General features: G+C 46.7%; 1 protein-coding gene across 1 annotated transcript in view; it reads right to left on the reverse strand.

The window, feature by feature from the left end:
* TMEM207 (transmembrane protein 207) overlaps positions 1 to 5,111 on the reverse strand; it is an 8,686-nt gene extending 3,575 nt beyond the window's left edge. Inside the window, exons 1-2 of the mRNA XM_019503479.1 lie at positions 4,595 to 5,111; positions 2,373 to 2,410 (exon numbers count right to left, since the gene is read on the reverse strand). Coding sequence (XP_019359024.1) covers positions 2,373 to 2,410; positions 4,595 to 4,669 — 113 coding nt within the window. The 5' untranslated portion in view covers positions 4,670 to 5,111. The remainder of the gene's footprint in view (positions 1 to 2,372; positions 2,411 to 4,594) is intronic.
* Between the last annotated feature and the right edge of the window lie 12,105 nt (positions 5,112 to 17,216).

Below are 17,216 nucleotides of genomic sequence, written 5' to 3' on the forward strand. Positions count from 1 at the left end.
GCATCATGGTGGGGAAGTCCCGGCCCCTGCCCAAGAAAATGGAGTGGTCCTGAACAACTGGAAGAAGGTGAACCTGGTACCCATCTTTAAGAAAGGATAGAGGGGTGACCCTGCTAATTATAGACTGGTCAGTCTGACTTCGGTCCTGGGAAAAATCTTCGAAAAAATTGTCAAGGAAGCCATCCACCACAAGCTCGCAGCTGGTGGGGTGCTGAGAAATATCCAGCATGGCTTTGTCGCGGGGAGGTCATGCCTAACAAACCTGGTGTCCTTTTATGACCAGGTAACTCACCAGCTGGACATGGGACAGGAGGTGGACGTCATCTACCTAGATTTCAGCGAGGCCTTTGATACTGTTTCCCATGAAATCATCTCAGTTAAGTTGGAGATGACTGGCCTAGACCAGGCTACAGTGAGGTGGGTGGGCAACTGGCTCAACAGCCGATCCCAGCGAGTCATAACTGATGGGGTGGCCTTATCCTGGAGGGCCGTCTCCAGTGGTGTCCCTCAGGGCCCATGCTCCTTAACATCTTTATCAATGACCTGGATGAGGGAATGAAAAGCACAATGATTAAGTCTTCAGATGACACCAAGTTGTGGGGACAAGCAGGCACGTCTGCGGACAGGACAAAGATCCAGGATGACCTTGACAGGTCCTTTGGGCCGAATGCAATCAGATGAGATTCAACGGGGATGAGTGCTGGGTCCTACATCTGTGTAGGAAAAACCCTCACCATATCTACACGATGGGTGGTGGTCCCTTGCCTGGCACTGCATCCAAAAGGGACCTGGGGGTGACAACTGACCAGAGGATGAATATGAGCCAAAAGTGGGATGAAGTCGCCAACAGAGCAAATAGGACTCTGGCGTGCATCAGCTGATGCGTCGCCAATAGATCCAGGGAGGTGCTCTTTGCCCTTTATTTGGCATTGGTGAGGCCAGAGCTGGAGTACTGTGGAGTACACTTCAAGAAGGATGTGGACAAGTTCAACATGGTGCAGAGAAGGGCCACCCGCATGATCAAGGGCCTCGGGGGCAGGCCCTGTGAGGAGGGAAGGCAGAGGGGCGACTCGATAGCCGCCTACAAATATGTCAAGGGAGAACACCGGGATCTAGGACCCCACAAAATTCAGTCCCAAACAGGTGAAGATACATGCAACTTTTCATAAAAGCACCCCGTGGAAGGACGAGGTCCAATGGGCACAAGTTAGCTGAGGAAAAGTTTCGGCTGGACGTAAGGAAAAACTTCTTTTCCATATGGGTAACTCAAATCTGGAACATGCTCCCATCAGAGATGGCGCAGTCACCATCCCTGGCAGCATTCAAGAAGAGGCTGGACAAGCGCCTTGTTGAGCTCGTTTGAGCCCAAAGACCTCCTGCCCATGGCAGGGACAGGACTTGGTGATCTTACAGGTCCCTGCCGGTCCTTTGATTCTATGATTTTATGATAGGAAGTTGTTCAACATCAATGTTTAACCCCAGTAATCTTTCCTGCCATGGCAGGGGGTCGGACCAGATGATCTATTCAGGTCCCTTCCAACCCTAGAAACTATGAAACTATGAAATGTAGAAAGCTGGGAGGAGGGCACAGAATCCTGTCCGTTCTGGAGGGAACATCTGGCACTGGGTGCAGGTCGGCACGACGTGGCTTTGAACCAGAGGATGGAAGCAAAGCGAGAGAGAAGAAAGTGGTGTGCAAGAAACTTGGACTCCAACTCAGACCCCACCTGGATCTGTGACACTTGTTCCAAGCCGTGCCGTTCTCAAATGGGCCTCGTCAGCCACAAACAGGTCCATCAGGCATCTAACTAGGCATCTTATGCATACACCACGACCATTGCCCACTCTGTGAAACTCAAAGTTATTCTTGCAACATGTGTAAAACAGAAAAATGATAAATGAACCTGACAGCAGACCTTCTCTGTGCTTCCCTCTGTCTCCTGTTAAAGAGAAATTCAAAGAGCCTTTGCTACTCCTTACCACCCTCTTTGCATTAATATCTATGGCATGGAAAAACCAAAGAGCCTTTGCTACCCCTTACTACCCTCTTTGCATTCATACCCATGTTTCTCTTAGTTAAAGCAGCTAGGGCTTCCTAGTGCATGACTCGGGAAGACGGTGGAGAGCAGCTAGTGGGCAGACACGGTTCTTTGGGTAGATGTGATATCTTTTTATTAGACCAACTAAATAGTTGGCAAAATAGTTCTTTGCAAACTTTCGGGCGCGCACCCTTGCAAAGAATTATTTTTCCAACTATTTGCTTGGTCTAATGAAAGATATCGGATTTACCCAAAGAACCTTGTCTGCCCATGTCCTTGGACCAACACGGTACAACCTACACCCCTAAAGCGTGGAAGAGAGAAGCTACTTACGTTTCATCGAGTTCACATTTAGGGTCGGAGTCCGCCAGCTGAAACACACACGCACACGGTCCCAATCAGGGCAAGCATCATAGCAATATAAGCTTTTTTTCTATTTGAAGGGAGAGGCATGTATGAACACGGAGAGGTTCCGATCCTGGGACTGTAGGCTGTCCCGCTGAAATCATGTCCTTGACTGAACACTAATCGTACCCATAGAGGATGTAGGACAGAGCCCATGATTTTATTCTGTTATGGCTCAATCCAACCTGATACAAGTCAGTGGAGAATTTCCCAGGGTGTTTTATCAGGTCCTTTGGTTTCCAGTGAATATCTGGAGTAGGAATTACTGTGAAGAGGCTCGGGAACGAGTGATAGGTTGAAATCCCAGATACAAATGAGTCTAATGGACGTGTTTAGGAGAGTGGAATTATTTTGTTATTAAATAAATGGTTGCTGAATAATTTCTGGGAATAATTCTTGGTCTGCAGCCCACCGAACAAGCCGCTAATTGTGACTGTTTGCTATTCATAATTTGAGGTGTTTTTGCTACACCTGGAGATGGCACACAAAGTTTTTTGCATGACCCCAGCAGCATTTAACTCTTCGAGTCAGATGCCAGCATGAATATTTGCAGTGATGAATCTGGAACGTGTTTATAGAATATTTTCCATTATTTGCTTTAAAAAAAAAATTGTTCCAGTACACATTTCGCCTGCTATCTCCATTTCCAAGCTTAATTGTGGAAAATGAGCAAAGCATCTCATGAGCGCAAACTGAATCACATCCATTTAAACTCTCAAGTGAATCTCAATGGAAATGTTTTGACGCTTCCCCAGCTCCGTCCGCTACAGAAAACATTAAACCTGATAGAGAAATGCAATAACGTAATGGCAGAGGGCAAATAAAACGTGGAAGAAATGTGTTTCTCAGATAAAACTATTATCTTACAATTTGCAGATAATTAATGCACTTTAGAGTTCATTTTGTATGCATCTGACATACCTATAGATTTCTGTCCTCCTCCAAGGCAAATTAAAATCCCTTTTGTATAAGAAACAAATGTTTGTGTGGACAGACCCCGTGTTGTATTTCTAATTAACAGGGTTCATTTTTAAGGGCTTTGTTGTACAATGCTAGCAGCACTTTAAGCAGCAAAAAATCGTCCTGAAAATCTCTATCCTGGGCCCAATCCTGATTGCTTTGTCATTTATTTCAATAGGGGTAGGCTCCATCTCCAGCGTTCACACAAGCCCTTAGGTAGAATGAATCCCACGGATAAAGCATTATCTATGAAATTTCACAGATGGTTTAAAAAGAAGCTTGGAACAGAGGGAGAGGTCGAGACTTCACAATGAACTTTTTCCAGACTTATCCTTGTGTAAATAGCACTCGTTTGCTATGTCTCACATACACGTGGGTGCAGAATATTTTCATTCTTTTCCTCACTTCTGCTGATTGCTAGGATAGCAGGTCAAGCAACAGACAGTTTATTGCCAGGATTAAATGTGGCTCTGAGTATTTTTTTTTAATGGGTGAATGGAGGCCATTAGCCTATATTTCACATTCCTTAGGTATTTACTGCTATCACGCTTTGTTAGCAATACTCTAGTGATGCCAGTCATTGCCTGGATAACATGGTGATTGGTGCCTTCTAAATGAATTACCTAGCTAGCTAGTTAGTAATGTCTGTGTAAAAACTATCTATCTATCTATCTGTATCAATATCAATACCTGTCTATATTAATATCTAACTATATCACTATATATCAATATCTGTATCAATGTCTATCTATATCAATATCTATCTATATTAATGTCCATCTATATCAATATCTATATCAATACCAATATCTATCTATACCAATATCTATCTATCTATATCAATGTCCATCTGTATCAATGTCTACTGATATATCAATATCTATCTATCTATCTGTCTGTACCAATGTCCACTGTATCAATGTCTATCGATATATCAGTATCAATATCTATCTGTCTATCTACCCAGTTCAGCCAGAGAAAACCTTTCAGCAAACCTCAACAGCAATATAGGCTAGCGTACAAGAAGAATCATTACTCATGTATTAGGCAGAGCTAAACATATAAAATCCCAACAGCTTGGCGAGCTTCTAAAAAAGATAAGCATTTTAAAGGACTCTGCTTATCAAAGAAGTCCCCTTCCCGACAGAACCATAAAAATCAAGTCTGCGCTCAAGACAAGGGCTGGTTACCTGGAACACCATCAAGCACAGGCCTCCAATTTCTGAGATTAGCAAGGGGAAACGCGAAGCTCTGGGTTCCCACATTATCGTTGCATGGGGCTCGTGTAGGAGCTTGTTTGTAGCTCTGTTTTATTTCCCTGGTGGGTGGATTGGACCTTTTAAACTTCTCTAGAAACAAGCCCCCAGGCTGTGGCATATATTATCCAGTGGCTCCTCGTGACGCAGAACAACGGTTTGGGAACGAACACCGGTTTGCTCGAACACACTCTGCTGCCAGGAGCTAAATGCTGATTAGCGTAAGGACAGCACTTTACAAGTGTTCAGATGCTCTGAGAGCCGTTCAAAGGCTCCTTCGGCGCGTCCCAGTGCCGTCCATTTGCCGGCACCTACCGCAATTAGGCGTCCGCAGGCTGAAGAAGACCGTGTCCTCAGAAGCCCTCCTTCTACAAACTCCCAGCGGTTTGCTATTGACTTCACATTCCTCCTTTGTTGATGACGGGCCTCGAATGCTTGATCTTTACATGGACTCGTGGTAGAGGTGACATCTTTTATTAGACCGACTAGATTTTTGCAAAACAAAAAAAGTGCTTTAATTGCAAGCGTTCAGGCACTGACACCCTTCATCAGGCATCAGAGAAAAGATTGTAACAGTTCTCCTGGGTAGAAATGAAAGTTCGTAGTTCATGGGAGAGTTGAAGGCGGTAACATCTCCTGTTTGGAAAAGTTCATTTGATATGCAGATTCAGCTCAGAGAAAAGTTGGAATAGTCTGTTTACCTCCAAGTTGTTTGTTGGTGAGCAGGATGTCTTCGTATTTCCTTCTGGTGATGGTGGTTCATATTTCACAAAGGAGTAAATAGGTGGGATGCTCCTCTGGGCAGGAATTTCTTCTCTGGTGAGGTGTCTGTGTTGTGAAGATGCAAATTACTTCAAACAAAGGCAGGAGCAGGATCTCAGGTGTCGGGTGCTCAAAGTTGCTTGTAAAATTACGAAGACTTCATTTTTAAAAATCGGCTAAAATTCGATATCTTCCATGTGTTATTTATGCAGGTTGTCACCATATTGGTCTAGAGGAAAAAGCAATCAGGCCTCGTGGTAGAGGCGATATCTTTTATTAGACCGACTAGATTTTTGCAAACAAAAATTTTTTAATTGCAAGCTTTAAATATACAGGTTAAGTTACTGCCTGTGAGCTCAGCAGGACTATGAGTTTACCTCCTGGATGATATCCACTGCGTTACAACAGCTAGAGGAAGAGGGGAAGCATCCTATCAAGGCCAGATCTGGAGATTGCTACTGCCGACGGAAGAACACCCAATGGATTGGACGGGTTTGGGATCCTGTCATTAGTGCTTTTGGGAGAGAGAGAATTAGGCCACTACAATTTAGGTGCTGAGCTAGGCAAATAGGCTCCCTGTACCATGCATGGGGAGAGCATCTCAAAAGAGCAAGCCCATGCAGTAAGCAGGGAGCCGGTCGGACCCGATATGCAATAGATATGTTGGCCTTACTGTCCTCTCTCAAGAGCTTGGCTCTGTGACTCAGGGCGGTGGGAAAACATCTCTGGGTTCTTGGCCCCAAATACACTCCCGAAGGTGAGGACCTCCCACTGAGGTTTAAAAATTGGGGTGGGCTCACTGCTTGCTTGTCCAATACTATAGGGTTGGTGCTGGCACTACCCTTCTTTTACGCAATAACCTACAGCTTAGATCACATGTGGGAGACCCAGGCTCAGTGCCATTATCTGCCTAAGGGGATCCAGACTCTCCCAGGTGCTATCCCTTTTGGTACAACAGGATCTAGCCCCCACCTTGATGGGGCTGCTGGTCTGCCCACATTAGCATGTAAACCCTGATGAAACACAAGGTCCAGCCATGAGAGCATGATGGGACAGTAAACGGCCTGAGTTTGAGACTCCCCTTCTACTATTTGCAGTCTCAGGTGTTCGTGCTAAATGAGTAAAGAATATCTGTGCTCAAATAGCACAAGCATGGCTTTCACTTAAACAAAATTGAGCACAAGAAGCCTGGGAACCAAAGGTCTGCATGGCTTTGATAAATGTAGCTTAGGCACCTAGGGCAGATGCATAAAATTGGGAGAGCTAAAGCATGGATGGAAAATTCTTTGCACATTTGCTTTGTTTGCATCAAAACAGCCGATACTGGTTTGTTCTACATCCATTACTAGATTGTCACCGAGGCTTACAACCTGGGGCTGAAATGCACCATTAATTTTGGTCCTTCCAGCTCTAACACGAAGGGTGTTGTTGTGAATAAGTTGTCCTGTAATTTCAAGTTAAACATTAGGCTGAGCTGCCCAGGCTTGTGCCAATGACTGACGAAGCGGAGGGATAACCAAAGTGAACTTCTCTGATTTGACTTCATCTCAAAGAGTTGCGCAGTGTAGACAGTGTTAGTGTATGTAACCAATGCAGTTGTGGGCACTATTAAAGCTTCCAGTGGACTACATGATTTCCTGCGGTCCCTTCCAACCCTAATTTTCTATGAGTCTATGACTTTTTCAAAGCTCAGGCTTGTTTCTGGAGATGATTTGAGGCCCATCTAATTAGAGGTTTAGCTCTGCCCCTACGGCACTTCAGAATGGGGCCCTTTGGGGTAGGTATGCTACGCATACACGGCTGCTCTGAGACCCATGTAGAGACGAGCTTTGAACAACATCCTCTCCTAAACACAGAGAAATAAGCTAACGACATTATTCAAATCCTTCTGTTGAACCTCGGGGACATCTTGAATTATCAGGCCCATTCCTTAGCTTTTTCTTTAAAAAAAATAAAAACCTAACTGCATAAAAATGTGTCTGCAACATTGATGGGAAAATCTCGTTACTTCTACCATTTCAGCCTTCAAAGGGATCATCTATCACAGAACTAATTTCAGATTTCTTCCTTTTGCAATTATTTCCCCTGAAATGTCCTCCCTGCGCTTCAGTAAGATACTTCTATCAAGAACTCCAGTGCAGAACACACCAAATTGCTTCAATTAAGAGTTGGCCAATGCATCATCCATGTGATGTTTCATGGGTGAAGTGAGCTTGCTTGTTGAAAAGTAAGAGAGAAAGGGGCTTCTTTTACCCTATCAGGAAGGAGACAGGGGGAGCTGGACTTGACCCACTCCTACCACCCTGCAATCATAGGCAGCTGACCCAGTACTGATGGATCATTCATGCTCCTTTCTCTAGGGCTAGGGATAGAAGTTGCACATAAACTGGTTCAAGTAATCAGAAACTGATTTAAACTTGTAACCAAACAGAAGTTCAGTGCACATGAACCAGTTTCAAAACTGCTGAAAGATAAACCTGGTTGAATGGAGTATCAGACTTCACTGATTTGGGTCAAACTGGTTTATGAAACTTCTGGCCAGACCCTAGAAGAATGTGAATCACACCTCGAATTTCCTGGCCAGAGACGCAGCTCTCAGACAATGGCTCATGGACCATCGTCACGTTTGGGGAGCCCTGAAACATGGAACTGGAAATCACACCGTGAGATTTCCAGCCACATGTCCCATCCTCCACAACTCCCGTGTGCCGTGCTTTGGACCCAGTGCCATTGCCGCTGGTATTTTGCCAGAGAGGGCATCTAATCTCTTGGGCCTCTAAGTGTTTTCTCCATCCTGACCATTGCTATGGACTCTTCTCATTCCCTCCAGAAGAACTTGTGTCAAACCAACCTTCCAGTCCTCATGCTTTTGCTGAAGAACAAGTTTTGTTTCTCCTTCCTCCTTAATTAATGGTGTCCATGTCTTCACCTTAATGCTGAAAGCCGCCTTGGAGGCACAGCAGTTTGCTGTTTGAGCAAGCCTTTCTGCTCAGCATTTGCTGACTTCCATCATGCTAACAACCCGTTATTTCCCAGTCACCATATGCTGTTGCTAAGTGACAAATGGACCACTTACCTGTCAGAAGGGACAACAGAAACATGCAGCAATTTGGGACCATCCATTATCCCCTGGCTGAAATTGCGTGGTCTTTATGAGGGGAGGAAGAGCTGTGACCTGAGGACATGCGGAAGAGTGACTTTTGAGGGACCGCACGTGAATTCAAGCCAAGTAGAAGCAAGACTTGCAGACAGACAAGGGGCCTCTAAAGCAACAACAACAAAAAATTCTTTAATTGCAAGATTTGGGGCACTGACACCCTTCATCAGGCATTGGAGAAAAGATTGTAATAGTTCTCCTGGGTAGAAATGAAAGTTCGTATTTCATGGGAGAGTTGAAGGATCGACATCTGGACAGGGTCACAGCTGGAGTGTGCAGCTGCGTGCAGCTGCTTGGTGGGGGGAATGGATGTTTTTCCATCCATACCAACATATTTAATGCATGTAAATAAGGGAGACATTTTTTCTCTCTGCCATTTAGCTGATATTAAGCAGAAGCTTATTCTGTCCTTTATTTCCTGCTAGACGTTGTGGTGTTATTTCCTACCCCTTTCTTCCTCACTCCCATGTATGTTTCTCATAGCCTCACATTGTGATCTTAGTACACATAACTACAACAGGGTTGACTGTATCATTTTAGGAATAAGTTAAAACAAGGACTTGTATAGGATGGCTTGCAGAGGGATGAGCCTACCTTGAGCAAGGGGATAGACTAAATGACCTCCAAAGGTAACTTTGAGCCCTACTTTTCTGTGATTCAGTTATTCAAAGTGCTCACCTCACTTTGTAAACCTGTTATACCTAATTAAGGGAGAGCACAGAAAACAAGTCAGCTTAATTCTGGCCTGTCCTCAAACTAACACTACATAAGGCGGCTTTGGGAGTTTCCATTCTGCTCTGAACACCTTCAAATCCAAGCAGCTGATGAGCAGCAAGGATCTCTCCTGCAATAACCTCCAGAGACGTGTCCTAGTTACATGTCGATTCTTCCTTCCAGATGTCCCCATCATTTATCTGTCCACCCATGTTGCAGATGGCTAACCAGGTTTCTTCTCCCTTGTTTCACTCATAATGTGTGGTAGGTCTTGCCAACTGGAGAGAACATGCATGAGCACGGGCAATGCATATTCAAGACCACGAGAGAGGCCTGGGAGCCGAAAGAGCATGAGGCAGGCAGAGGAGATAGTGGAGCTGTTGCGCTGCTATGAGTTTGCTTGAATAATACATGAATCCAGTTTCATCCTGTTAATTCCTTGCCTGCTTGAGAAGAGCTGCAGCCTGGCTCCCGTTTATCCCAGCCCTTCTGGCAGAGGGGTCGAAAGATGACTACGAGGCTCTCGCTTTGATTTAACCCGTGTATTTTCATGCATTTCCACAACTGCTTTTGTTCTGCAGCAGCTTCCCTAGGTGCTTTGTGGTTTCTCATTTCTTGGTCTCTGCCTGTTGTAGGCTACTGTCAGCCTCATGCCAGGAGAAAGTGTGTGTCTCACATCTCAGGACTGGGGGCTGTGTTTGCACTTACCAGCCACCATTTTCTCTCCTGCCTTTGCTGTTTGGTAGCCCCTCAGTTCAGGGTCTGATGGCCACTGCAGTTCAGGCTAGGGCTATGCCACAGACTTTAGCTATACCAGGGAGGAGTGCAATGAGATGTAATCTTGGATTTAGTGGGCTGATCAAAACCCCTTGTATAAATATACTTTTCCTGACAATGTGGCTTGTGTGGACTGTTTGACTGGGTTGAGCTATGCTGGTGATAACACAGCCTCCCTGTAAAAGACACATCGGGCGCATCTACACATGATGCTTTAATGCACATTAGTCTAAGTTAATGCACATTAAGGGCATGCATCTACACATACACACCGTTAGTGCACCCTAAAATGGTGAATTTAGGCATGACTAGTTAAAGCACATTAATGAACATGTAGACACATTAATGCTGTGTATGTCAACTGACTTGGGACTAACTTTTAAACCTGTTTAATGTGCACTAAGCTAATGTACATTAAATTCAGGTGCACTTAAAAACACGTGTAGACATACCCATCCACCCTCAGCATGCTTGCCCAGTGCAGTGTACAGGGGTATGACTTGGGACTAACTTTTAAACCTGCTTAAGGTGCGTTAAGATAATGTGCATTAAATTCAGGTGCACTTTAATGCACGTGCAGACATACCCATCCACCGTCAGCATGCTTGCCCAGCAGTGTGCAGGGGTAGCTATCTAGGTAAAGAGCTTCTAGGGTGGACCTGACCTGACATCAATCCAGTCAGCTCCTCTACACTTTGGACAGAGCTATCGGCTGGCCAGGCAAAGCAGGGGCTTGCTTTCAATGGAGGGTGATGTCTGCTTGACCATAACACCCTCATGTTGCAAAGCTGCAAGAGTCTAGCTCCAAAGTCAAAGGGGATCTTCTTGGCCTCTCTGGACAGATCTGTACACCTGAAAAGCTGCCTGCACTGAAAGGGTTGGTCATCCCCTGTGCCCATCTTATCTGGTCTTCCTGCACCAGTGCTAGAATAGGTAGAGTCCAGTCAGAGCTCTGCTAGGGGTGCAGGCACTGTTGTGAGAGGGGAAGAGACTGCAGGTCAGAGATGCCAGCACATCCCCCACTGAGGGGCTTGCAAAGCAGATGGAGAAACCAACATGAAGGAGCATCGTCACCTCCTTGAAAGGGTCTGTAGGACCGAATAGGACTTAAATCCTACCCAGGCAGCTCATCCTTCTCAGTGGCCTCCATGCAGCTTCTCTGTTTGGTGCCCCACATCAGTGGGTTAAACACTGGCAGAAAGCGGGGATGAAGTGAGCTGACCGTGCAGGATTCAGAGGTCAAGCCAAGCAATTTGTTAAGGTCAGTCATTTGTACTGTGGACCTCTCCTTTGGTTTGTTTGGGTTTCTTTATACATTGTGCTTCAGTCCAGCGGATGTCAGCTTTCAGCAAACATTGATCTAGCTGAATGCTGGTTTCTTTAATCAAAGACTCATAGACAATGAGGGTCGGAGGGGGCCTCAGGAGGTCACATCTAGTCCAACCCCCTGCACCAAGCTGGACCAGCCCCAACTACATCATCCCACACAAGGGTTTGTCAACCCGGGTCCTCAAAACCTCCAAGGATGGAGACTGCAGCACCTCTCTGGGTAACCTGTCCCAGTGCTTCACCACCCTCCTAGTGAGAAAGTTTTTCCTAATATCCAACCTCAACTTCCCTTGCTGCAGCTGGAGCCCATTGCTCCTTGTTCTGTCAAGAAGGGGACCCTTTAATAGTCCCCTAATAGGAAATATAACCTTGTAGTACCTCCAAAGCACTGTTGTGAGAGACTGCAGTGAATTGTCCAAAATGCTCATTTTCAATATGGAAAATATGCACCTTGGCGCAGAGAAGCTGGAATGACCGAGGTACTAAATATGCTCTGATGGGGCTGAGCAAGAGACTGAATAATTCATAAGGGGTGCAGCGCTTACAGCACAACCTGTCCAGCAGCTCCGCCTGGCCTGGGTTTGTGATCTGGGTATTAGCTCTGCTCTTTGGGCCTCTAACACGGCGGTTGTGTGTGTGCACTGGGTTGTGACAGGGTGGTGAAAAGGCTAACAAAGGAGGTGGAAGCAAAGCCTGCACTTGAATTTTGCTCATGCATAAGGCAGACCTAAATTATATCTTCTCATGCACCGTAACAGGATGAATAAGACTGGCCTGGCCAGGTGCGGAGCCCTGCAGGAGCTGGAAGGGTCCAGGATAAGACCTCAATGATACCAGGAATTAAGACATATTGCTAAGTGGGGACCAGGACCCAAGCATCCTGGTTTAATCCTCAGCTCTGCCACTGACTGCCCATGTAACCACAATCAATCAAGTCCCTGGACCTCTCTGTGCCTCCTGTGCCGCCTCTCCCCACCTTTCTCACTCTCTCCCTCTGTCTTGAGACTAAAGGGACTGTGTCGGACTGTGCTGGGGTGTAGGATTTGGCTCCTACTGGCTCTACCACCAATGAAGAGTGAAGGAAATGGAAATAAAGAAAGCCGACGTGATCGCACAGACTGACAAGTGGGCCATAACTACAGTCAATTAATCAGCAGTGAAAACATTCCCCTTCAGGTTTTGTTTTTTTTAAAGTAAAATTGCATTTGCTAGTTAACAGGGTCTGATGCCGAAAGCCACCTATGCTATTTACGTCTCCTTGCTCTCTTAACATCCTTCAAGCTGTATTTGTATTTTAATCCTTTTTCTTTTGATTTCCCTTCTTCTTAACTGTGTTGCACAGAGCTGAGAAATTACAGTAAAAAAAGGAAATGAAAGGTCTTTTATATTTTAATCCCTGTAATTTACTTAGCTGCTGGATGTAAAAAAGACAAAAGGAGACTAAATTGCTTGAAAACAGATAGGGGCTTCATTTTTTTCCCCCTGGCTTTTGGGTTAGTGATATCGTATTGCACACCGCATGGGAGGTTTGGATGGAGAAATTAGCATGAGGCTATCTGGCACATCCTGAAACACATTTTCAAGTCTGTTTCCTAGGCAGAATCATTTAGTGACCGCGGCTGAAATATATCATCTTATCAGCCCAGACATGCACCGTGTACAGGAGAAGTCCCACCGCTCTTGGGACAGCAGGACAAAAGGGTTGGCAGAGGACAGAGCGGTGCATGGGTGCCCCTGAGGGGAACAACCCTGCATCCTGCTGCTCTTCACCCAGAGCTGTCCTTAACTCGGGCGGGAGCCCTGCCACTCCAGAAAAGTTGCAAGAACAGGGATTAGTTAGTAGGAGGAAGAGAAACCCGAGGGGTGATTCGATAGCAGCTTGCAAAGGCAAAAATTGTGATGATGATGAAGCAGATGGCAATCAATTATTCCCGGTGGGGACAGAACAAAGGGATGGGCTGGAATCGCAGCAAGGAAGAGTGAGGTTGGATGTTAGGATGAGCTCTCCAAGTGTGAAGTTATATATTACACCAGGTGTGTTTACATATGAAATTGGTGTAATGCGATAAACTCCTGCGTGAACTTGTGGCTCGTCTCCAGCAGAGGCGGGGAGCTGCGGTGCATGCAGAAGAGCTGCTCGAGTTCATCTTGTGAAAGCCACTTCGATGTGCAGCCTGGCCCTCCTGCTCTGGTCTTCTTCCTATTGCCCTTAGATCCACCCTGCCCTTCATAAAGCACCCCACAATGCCTCACCCCTCTTCCATTCATCCTCATCAAATATGCCCAGACTATTGCCAGACTAAGCTCCCCGCTGTCACATGGATACCATGTCAGTGCTGGCATTACTACACACCATCAGACTTCCAGGCCCTATAAACTCACACTCAGGTCCCCCCGAGCCTGGCCTAGACAGCTGGAGAAAGCAGGGTGTTATATCCTCCTATATCCCACAGTCCTCTGCATCCATGGGAAGCAAACAGTGAGAATGCCCCACACTTTATTAACCAGGAGGGTCCCCCAGAAGGACAAGTATGGACATTTTACATACTGGGGAACTCGCACAGAGGTCCTGTGACTTGCTCGAGGTCACAGACACTCGAGGGCAGAGACTAGTGCAGAAAACCCAGGTGCTCCCATATTAACCATTAGTCAAACTGTCTCTCAAGGACAGCATCATATTGGGGAATCCCTAGAGCCTGGCGGGGGACAAAGTAAACACATCTATTAAACTGATGGAAAGCTTCAATACATGCATCTCGTCTCACACATGCACATTCACACATACCAACCCCACCCTTTTAAAGGATCCTATACAAGGTCTATGTTGTGTTCTGCTCAAAAAAAGCCCCATGTCAAATGCACTGATTTGGGCTAGAGTCAGTAAAACTGGGGAGGCTCCATGGGTTTTGGGACTGTGCCTGATGGACTCCATTTTCCCCACATCAGGCCTGATTCTGTGCAGGCTAATGCCGCCAGAGGCCCCCTGACAGCAGTGAGCTCCTCTGCCCTGCCTGAGCGGAGCGTAAGCATCTTTGGATTTACTATTCTTTCTCTGGTGGTAATTAGTTATTTACGCAAAACTCTGGAGCATTTTAATTAGCTGTGTTCATTTACAATGCACCGAAATGGAGCCGTAAAAGCCTATTATAGGGGACACTTATTCAAATGAAGCTTGAAATGGTGCATGGGAACGTACTCACAAATTTCCAGGGAGCACAGCGGGTCAAGGCAAGAAGCTTTGACTAATGCTGTTCACTCCTTGGCGTGTCTCCTGCCTCTGCACCGGGCTGGGACTGGGATGATCAGCCTTCCCTGCTCATGCTCTTGTGGTTATCTGTGCAGGGCCATTTGCCAGCAGATGGGAAAACCCACTTTGGGGCCTTTCAGAGTGGGAGAGGATGCTCATGGGGAATCAGAGATTGGTCCTTGGAGGTCTTGTGTGACCCTGCAGCACAGCTAATGCTAAGTGCTGGCTGGATGGAGGAGGAGGGAATTCAGCTTGCAAACTTTCCCATCTGCCAGCACTAAATTCAATTAAAGCCACGCTGCTAGTATGCGGCTGAACTGATAACTCAGTTAATCCATCTGTATCAGGTGGGCAGGCTAGCTCCACGGTCTAAATTGCACCATCGCTATTAATTCCCAGATAGAGAACTGTCCAGGGAGCTGGATAATATAGAAGGCACTGCCCTACGATTTCATCTGCTGGGGGAAATTGTTTCCTGGGTAAAATACAGCTGAGAGGGCCCAGATTGTGTAAACCTGAAACTGCACATGGCATGTGCTTGCTTGGAAACCCATTTCCTGGGAAGAGGATAAAGTCACAGCAGTGTATTGAACTGCAGTAGTGTCATGCACTGCTCTAAGAGCTGGTGAAGAGAAAAGGGGAATGAATGGAGGCTGTAGGCAATGGATTTTATTCACTGATAATGAAGCTAAAGGGGAGAGTCACTGGTGACCCATCTACTCCTTTGGGATGCTGTGCACCGGACCCAGGGCTGACAACGGGGGTAGCTCTCAGGCTGGATGGAGACTAGGAGCAAGTGCCAGGGTGAAGCCTCAACCAGCCTGGGAGGCAAACTTTCTGTTTGGAGCTGCCCACAGGCTAGCAGAGCTTGCTCCAGAACTGGCTGGGGAAGGGAGAGGAGCTGGCAAGCGTTTCGCAGGAGCCACCTCCACTCCTCCAGCCCCTGGAGCAAAGGAAAATCTTTGCCTGACAAGGCAGCAGCTGCATAAAAGAATGAATGGACACCAATTCAACATCAATCCCAGAAATAAAAGCCTGTCCAGTCTCCCTGGGCTTTTCATCACTGGCCTCAAGAGTAAAGAACAAATTTTAGCAACCAAAGGGCCTATGAAATTGCAGAAATAAAAAACCATCCACAGACAGGATGGTGTTAACTTTGGTCTCAGCAGGGGCGTGGACTCTTATTGCATCCCCTGGGCTAGCTGTTTACTTCGGCGTCCTTCCCACCGGTGTCCAAGGTGAACCGCCTTGTTCCTCTCATCCAGCCGTGTGACCTCTCTTTGCTCTGTCCCTTTCCCTTCTACATTTCTTTCCACCAGCCCATTCCTAGCATCGGACGGAGTAGTTTGTGGCAGAGGGAAGCCCATGGCTCTCTGAATGGGTTAGTCTTAAAGGTACCACCTGGCCCTGCTTCCTGTTTTTCCACACCATGTGCAAATGAGCCGTGGACCTCATTGCCATTGGATACCGCCAAGAGCAAGAACTGAGCCAGGCTCCCAAAAGAGGGATTGGATGTCTCAGTGGGAAATGAGACCATGCAGAATAGCATCCCCAAGAACTGAAGTCAAAAGAAATGCTGGAAAGGATAGAAACCCTTTCATTTCCGGGCATGAGCTGCACTGGCATTTGGACAAATCTTAGCTCATAATCACCTTGTGCAGAGGTTCTTGCAGTCTGGTGCTGGCTAGTCCTAGAGATGAGGATATTGGGTCTCACAGATCGGTCCCTACATCATTAGTCTTGACCATGGCTATTTATTACGTGTTCTCCCCCTTGACCCGTCTGCCTGTTGTGACAAGTTGATTAAGTGCACATGCCACGAGGACTTTGCCTGCAACATCAAGCAGCCAGAGTGGTGCATGGAGAGAGACTGACAGCTGCAAAATGAGTGACTTTTGCTATCGAGCGCACTGCATGGTAGCTGGGAGTCACAGCAGAGCAGCCGCATAGAGGAGGATGTATCGGGAGCAAGTCCTACAGATAGCTGTGGAGTTTAATTCAGAGCAGTGTCACACACAGGGAAGACTGGGACACTTTCAGGGCTGCCTGAAGCCCCCCGAATTTCAGAGGTGTATCTGGCATAGCAATGCTGTGTGCAAAGAAGCTGCAACCCTTTGCATCTGAGGGTTTCAAAAGCATGGAGCAATTCCAGAGGCCTGCAGCCATTTTCCTCATTGAGCGGCTTTGCTGCTAGACGTCCCAAGGGAAGGTTGCCAGCAGGGCAGGGGGCTCCTGCACGGCTCACCAGTCCCTTGGGACAGACAGAAGGAGACTCCTGTCTGCATCACATCCCAAACACAAGCCCTAGAGCCTTCCCGCATCCCCTGCGTCCACTGCTGTTCCACATTTGGGGTTTGTCTTTGCACTGTGTGGAGAAGGAAGGCCTTCTCTTCTTGGGGTACAACCCCCTGGCTCTGCTTCTGAATCCTCAGCTGAGTGGACTCAAAAGGTAGGGTTTAACTCCATAGCACAGGGGGAGGCAGGAGGGGAATCAGAAGAGCACGAGTTGTCTTTAAGGTCTAGGCTCTCAGGTACAACACAGCCCTGAGCAAACTGCTCTCAGCCCCTGT

This window comes from Gavialis gangeticus, unplaced genomic scaffold (genome assembly GCF_001723915.1).
Source record: "Gavialis gangeticus isolate Ggan-Ray unplaced genomic scaffold, GavGan_comp1, whole genome shotgun sequence".
Classification (NCBI taxonomy): domain Eukaryota; kingdom Metazoa; phylum Chordata; order Crocodylia; family Gavialidae; genus Gavialis; species Gavialis gangeticus.